The sequence below is a fragment of the Gastrolobium bilobum genome, unplaced genomic scaffold (assembly GCF_033153095.1).
Source record: "Gastrolobium bilobum isolate Gb01-03AN ecotype WA unplaced genomic scaffold, APGP_CSIRO_Gbil_v1 utg30664, whole genome shotgun sequence".
Taxonomy (NCBI): Eukaryota; Viridiplantae; Streptophyta; class Magnoliopsida; order Fabales; family Fabaceae; genus Gastrolobium; species Gastrolobium bilobum.
Window position 1 is genome coordinate 42,289 of NW_026899346.1, and position 6,865 is coordinate 49,153.

Sequence of the window (6,865 nt, forward strand, 5' to 3'; positions counted from 1 at the left end):
TCCAAACTGAAATCACATATACCCGAGATTCAGTTCAGAGATAACAAATGGAAAAGAGAGAAATAACACTTGTATTTAAATGAAAATAACTTGATTACAACAAAATGAAAATGGGAGAATATGGTTGTTGCTCATGAGGAGTCTCAAGTGGGTGATACAAAATGAAGAAGAATGGTTGTCACTTAACTAAAGTTAAAACTGTACAAAAAATACAAAGAAAACTATAAACTAAACTAAGTGATCTCTTCTTAAGGAATTCGATGTTGTCTTCGTGCTGGAACGTCCTATTTATAGGCAGAAGAGTGAAGGGCAAAGTGGGTAATTCTCTTGGAGTTGTTTTCTTGACTGCATGGAAGGGGCGGTGTGAACAGTGCTTTGCGGGGCGCAAGTGGCTGGATGGGACAGTTATTGTTGAGATTTGTCTTTCTTTCTGATCGTCCCATGCCTTGCTTTCCTCCTTAGCCAATAGGAACCGTTTATTCTATACTGCGCACGTTTCCTCTTGCTTGATTGCTGCACCGCTTATGCTTTATGGAAAATTCTTTCCAACTTTTCCTGCAAAGTGGTCAGAAATATTAAATGAGTGGAGCAGGTGTATTTAATGTTCCAAATCCGTTTCCCTTTTTATATATTTTCCAAAGACTTACGTCACCATCCGTTTCCCACTGTGTTTTTGTCAAAAAGATATTCAACATATGCTTTTAGTGCTAAAGTTGCTCATCAGGTGAGGGAACGAATGACATTTTGTCATCAAAATAGGCTTAGATGGGAACGAATTTTCGTCCCATCAAACACCCCAAAACTAAACTGTTGGTTGTCCTTAAACAACTCAGAAATAGTGGTTTAGGCTACTCAATTTCAAAGAATAGCTCAACTTCAGGAACTTGAGCAGTAAGTAATCATAAATTTTTCTAAGAATGAACTACTTTCCATAGGTGACAAGTAGAAAGAATTTGTTCTGAGGTAAGTGAAGGTTGCTGATCTTTTATCTCACTATCACTCAGAGCTTGGATTTTCTCTGTCCATTCCTGGATGTGATTCTTCAAACTTGCTTATATGCTGCTTTCCTAAGAAGTTCAGGTGTCTTTCGTTTCGAAGGATATTTGTGAGAGGACGGATGGAAAGGTTTAAAAATGGAATGGTCACAGGTCTTGGGCCAGGGAACATTTTTCAGTTTTTCTGTTTTTGAGCTGGACGTTTCTATTGGAGGGAACACCTTGTCTTTTGTACCTTCTTTCCTTCCTTTGGAGGAAGCTTTTCTGATATTTTCTTCTGAATTCTTTTGAATGGATGTTCCCATTTTTCTCTGTTTTCTTTTCTTCTTGTCCTTTTTCTTTTTTTGGATTTGTTCCTTGTCCCTTTTTGTTGACCATAGGGTGAGTGTGTATGTGGGGTTGTACTATGTGATGGATGGAAATGGAAGTGTTTGTTTGCTTGTGGAAGGGTGAGTGTTTGAGGGTTGATCCTTGTTAGTGAAATTCACCTGTTCTTCAGTAGTACTGGCAGCATTCAGGCAAGTTAGAAGTTTCATTGTGGTGACACCTCACGAACGCTCTCATGAGTAAGTGTTTGGCATTTTTTTGTTCCTCACCAGCTTTAGTTCACAGAGATCAGTTTCCTTCAAAAATCTGAAGATTAAATTCATTTCACCCTTTCTATCTCAAGCATTCAGAGTAAGAATAAGAATAATTACTTATTGACTTTGTGTTTCATGCCATTGGTTATTCAAATTTTACAGCTACAATACTATAAATGAGATGTATACTTCAAACAGTTTGAACAAAAAGATTTTTCATTTCAAAAAGAAATTAACATTTTACACTAAGGAACGGAAAAAGAAACAAAAGGGAAATAACAGAAATAAAAGCAATAAAAGGGGAATATGTGGTTTTTGAGCCACCCCAAAACTACGTTCCTGGAACATAACATATTTTATTTGTTTGGACTTGGAGTTCGAACATCAGATGTTCCCTCCATTTTGGGAGCTGTGTGGTTAAGTTTAACCACCCCAAAACTTTGTTCTTTGTGAGAGTGCAAAGGTATCCACTGGGTTGCCTCCCAGTCAGCACTTAGTTTAATGTCTTTAGCTAGACATGTTACTTACTTCTTAATTGGAATCAAAAAGAGGGATACTTTCCTCTTTTTCTTTGAACGTTTCATCAGAATACAACTTCAACCTTTGCCTGTTAACTTTGAAAGACCGGCCATGTTCAGTTCCCTGAATCTCAAAAGCTCTGTTTCCCGCATCATTTATAATTTGATATGGCCCAATTCACCTTGATTTGAGCTTTCCCAGAAACAATCGGAGCCTGGAATTGAATAGTAACACTTTCTGACCAATCTTAAGCTCTCTGCTCCTAATCCTTTTGTCGTGCCACTTTTTCATCTTTTCTTTGTACAACTTGTGATTTTCATATGTGTTTCCTCTGAATTCCTCCAATTCTTCAAGCTGTAGCATTCTCTTTTCACGTGCTTCCTTCTCATCTATGTTGAGAGCGTAAACTGACCAATATGCTTTGTGTTATAGCTCTAGAGGGAGGTGGCATGCTTTGCCAAATATCAATCTATAAGGGGAACATCCTAATGGTGTTCTGTAGGCTATTCTATAAGTCCATGATGCCTCATCTAACTTGAGAGACCAATCTTTCCGAGAAGGGTTAACAACCTACTCTAGAATTCTCTTAACCTCTCGGTTAGAGACTTCAATAAGTCCACTGGTATGTGGATGATATGAAGTTGCAACTTTATGTTTGACTCCATATTTTTCCAACAACCTCTCAAACTGGCGGTTAATGAAATGTTTCCCACCGTCACTGATGATATAGCGGGGGGTCCCATATCTTGTCAAAATGTTTTTCTTTAAAAAATTTATAACCACCTTGGCATCATTTATAGGTAAGGCAATAGCTTCTACCCACTTGCTTACATAATCAACAGCCATCAATATAAATTTGTTCCCGCAAGAAGGCGAAAAAGGGACCATGAAATCAATGCCCCATATATCAAACAATTCAACTTCTAATATGGGATTAAGGGGCATTTCATTTTGTTTAGTTAGATTACCCTCCCTTTGACATTTATCACATTGCTTAGCATATTGAAGAGCATCTTTAAAAAGAGATGGCCACCTGATTGAAGTATCTTGGATGTTGTTCTGATTCCACCCAGAAGGCCTCCATAGGGGGATGAATGACATTGAAAAAGGATTTGATGTTGCTCTTCTTCTGGGACACACCTTCTTATCATTTGGTCCGCACATCTTTTGAATAATGAAGGTTCATCCCAGAGATAGTTCCTGCAATCATGAAAAAATTTCTTTTTATGAATCCAGCTTGCTTCATATGGTTCCAGTCTTGCTGCAAGGAAGTTGGCTATATCAGCAAACCAAGGAACGTCCACTTCTTTGTCATTGATAACAAATAATTGTTCGTCAGGGGACGTTTCCTTGATAGGTAGCCCAACTTCAATGTGTTCCAATCTGGACAGGTGATCAACAATTTGATTTTTGTACCCTTTCCTCTCTTTGATATCCAGATTGAATTCTTGCAATAGAAGGATCCATCTTATTAACCGTGGTTTTGCTTTTTTCTTAGCAAATAGATATCTGAGAGCTGCATGGTCAGTGTGAATAATGACTTTTGATCCCAGAATGTATGGCCTGAACTTTTCGCATGCATATACTATAGCCAATAGTTCTTTTTCGGTGATTGTATAGTTCACCTGAGCTTCATTTAAGGTTTTACTGGCGTAGTATATGCTACGAAAGAGTTTATCTTTCCTCTGGCCCAGAACTACCCCAATAGCCTGGTCACTTGCATCACACATTAATTCAAAGGGTAGATTCTAGTCTGGAGGTTGAATAACAGGCATAGTGACTAATTGACTTTTCAAATTTCGAAAGCCTTCAAACAATCAGGATTGAATTCAAACTTCACATCTTTCTCTAGCAAATGACACAGAGGTCTGGCTATCTTAGAAAATTCTTTGATGAACCATTTGTAAAAACTTGCATGCCCAAGGAATGATCTCACTGTTTTAACACTTACTGGAGGTGGCATCTTTGATATGGCTTCTACTTTGGCTTGGTTCACTTCTAACCCGTTCCTGGAGATTTTATGTCCTAAGACAATTCCTTCTTTTACCATGAAATGACATTTCTCCAAGTTAAGAACCAGATTAGAAGAGAGACATCTTTGAAGAACATCTTCTAAGTTGACCAGATAGTGATCATAAGACGTTCCCAAGACTGAGAAGTCATCCATGAATACCTCCATTCTTTCACCTATCAAATAAGAAAAGATAGAAAACATGCACCTTTGGAATGTTGCTGGTGCATTGCACAATCCGAAAGGCATCCTTCTGAAGGAAAACATTCTGTAGGGACAAGTGAAGGTAGTTTTGTGTTGATCCTCTGGTGCAAAAGCAATTTGGTTATATCTAGAATAATGACGTGCGCTGTCGAACCCACACAACTTACCGAGCTTTAGGTTTGTAGTGATAGGGCAACTCGAATCGTTTCCCAAAGAACCTGCGCACAATCAGAAACGCTCTTGTAAAATAAAATATAAAAGGGAAGGGGGATTTTGTTGATTTGAAATTTAAATAAAAACATATTTGAAAAAGATTTAAAAATCAGAATTGAAAAGCAATCAACCTAAGGAATCAAGATGCATTAATTTATTTCGTCATTGGATTAAAAATATATGATTATCAATTCGTGATTAACCCCAATCGAATTAGGAATCCTCAAATTCAATTGGAAACCCTCTCTAGACTATCGCCTAACATTCGGTTGAATACAATATTTAAACTATGCAATCGCAGTAATTTAAACCTGTTCAACTTATGTTCTTTGGGTTGGTCAATCTGACCATTAAATCTAATGATCAATTCTCCCTTCTAGAATGCAATCACATTATTCAGTTTGAATATCTACAATCGCATGATATTCAACCTGAATTGAGAGAAAAACGAAATTGATGAAAAAGTTAAAAACCAATCCTCTGAAATAAACTAATGAACCTTTAACCTTAAATTGATTAAAGGTGTTTAGCCTAGCATCGCGAGATTAAACATCATTCAGAATAAAATAGCATAAAAGAAGAAGAAGAAGATGAAGAGAAAGAGTGCAGAGTTTCGATAAAGAAAAACTCAAAACAATTGTTCCACTCAAAATCTGACTGCCGAAGGATTTCCTAACGTTTCCCTTAAATAACCCACATTCAGAACGGGTTAGGGTTTCACCACTTCGGCCCATACGTAAAATAAAATCTGAATAAAATAAAATAAAACATGGCCTTGGGCCCTAAAAACATTGGGTCTTAATTTAATTTATAAGTCCAAACGTCAAAATAAAATTCCAGCAAAAACACGTCATCTTGGGCTCAGGTTTCAACCATGTTCGCGTCCGAATTGGGCTTCAGTAGCTGAAATAATGATTGTAGAACAATCTGTTAGCTGCAAAACGCAATAAAAATGGAGTCAATTAGACATTTGTAGAGTGAGATATGGTCAAAATACAAAAGTAGTGTAAATATGGAAAATTATGACAAAAATCAATTAAACCCAATTAAAATCTAGAATTTTGATTTGACCCAAAAGATCTTTATTTAATTCAAATAAATCATAAAAAAACCAACCAAGAGTAATAAATAAGTGTAACAAAATATGTGTTATCAAATTCCCCCACACTTATCTTTTTGCCCTCCTGGGCAAAAACTAAAATTGAAAGCAAAGACTAAGATCAACTAATCCCTTCTAACAATTATCAAGCATATAGAAAATATACAAAAATCACAAGTCTTCAATAGGTAAATCAATCAGGACAGAAATTCCCTAATCTCAAATCCCAAGACCTGCTAATTTCAATTGTACATGCCAATTACAGAAAATGGTTCCTCACAGGGTGCTCTCAATACTTTTCTCTAAAGTGTATCAGGTAATCAGTGTATCACTCAAATCTACTCAAGAAAATCATTCTACCATAGGCTTGCTCAAATTCTACTTCTCCATTGCTACTAACACATGCATGCACAAATCAAGAGGGCTTTATGTAGGGTTGTAATGGGGCTAAGGTGAAGGTATGTATGAAATATGAAAAAGAAGGTAAAACACCCAGAAATCTACTAGAGCAAAAATTAAAAACTACAATGAGAAAAAAAAAACAAAGATAATGAAAAGATAAAAATAAACACATATTTTTTCTTTATTTTTTTTTTGTTTCTATAATTTTTTTTCTTTTTGCTTTTTCTATTTTTTTTTAAATACAGAAAAACCACATAGCAGAAGGGAATCAGATGGTCACCCCATACACTTAAACTTTTGTCCGTCTCGGGCAAACCCCCACACTTAAACACAACATCACAGTGAAACCAATGCTCAGTAAATCTCCAGGGTGTGGAATTAATTGATTTTTCACTTAGGTTTGTAATGTGGCTTAAGAAATAAAAGATATAAAGGCTCAAAGGGGCTCACCAAAGGATAATAATGTAAGGGATGGCTATCTGGCTAAAGTGGGTAAAGAAAGAAATGAATGCCTCAATCATATTCATGCATGTAAGTGAAAAATGCAGTTTCAAAAAAAATCAGGGAAAGTTCTAGATAACAAAGACCAAGAGCATAAACACACAAGAAAGAAAGAATGGCCAGAAGATGTATGCCATGTATACAGGCTCAAAACCTCACAAGGGTAAACCAAATCATGCAATCAACATCACAAAATCAATCAACAGGTATTGCAATCCAAGAATCGAGATCAAAGCCTACCAAACTATGCTATCAAACACTGTGATCTAAGTCTACTCCATGTACCACTCAATAATTACCAGAAAGAAAAGGAAAATCTACCTATGAAAATCAAAAACTA

At 36.3% G+C, this 6,865-nt stretch overlaps 1 protein-coding gene across 1 annotated transcript; it reads right to left on the bottom strand.

Annotated features, from left to right (window-relative positions):
- Nucleotides 1-2,665: 2,665 nt before the first annotated feature.
- On the bottom strand, nucleotides 2,666-3,825 carry LOC133289783 (uncharacterized). Its single transcript, XM_061487783.1, has 2 exons — nucleotides 3,236-3,825; nucleotides 2,666-3,128 (listed from the first exon to the last, which is right to left on the bottom strand). Exons 1-2 carry the CDS (start codon nucleotides 3,823-3,825, stop codon nucleotides 2,666-2,668), a joined length of 1,053 nt encoding a protein of 350 aa, XP_061343767.1.
- Nucleotides 3,826-6,865: the final 3,040 nt, after the last annotated feature.

Coding starts and splice junctions, on each gene's coding strand:
- LOC133289783 (XM_061487783.1), bottom strand. CDS start 3,825: ATGTGTGATGCAAGTGACCAGGCTATTGGGGTAGTTCTGGGCCAGAGG. Junction 3,129..3,235: donor GCGGACCAAATGATAAGAAG/GTGTGTCCCAGA, acceptor TACTTCAATCAG/GTGGCCATCTCTTTTTAAAG.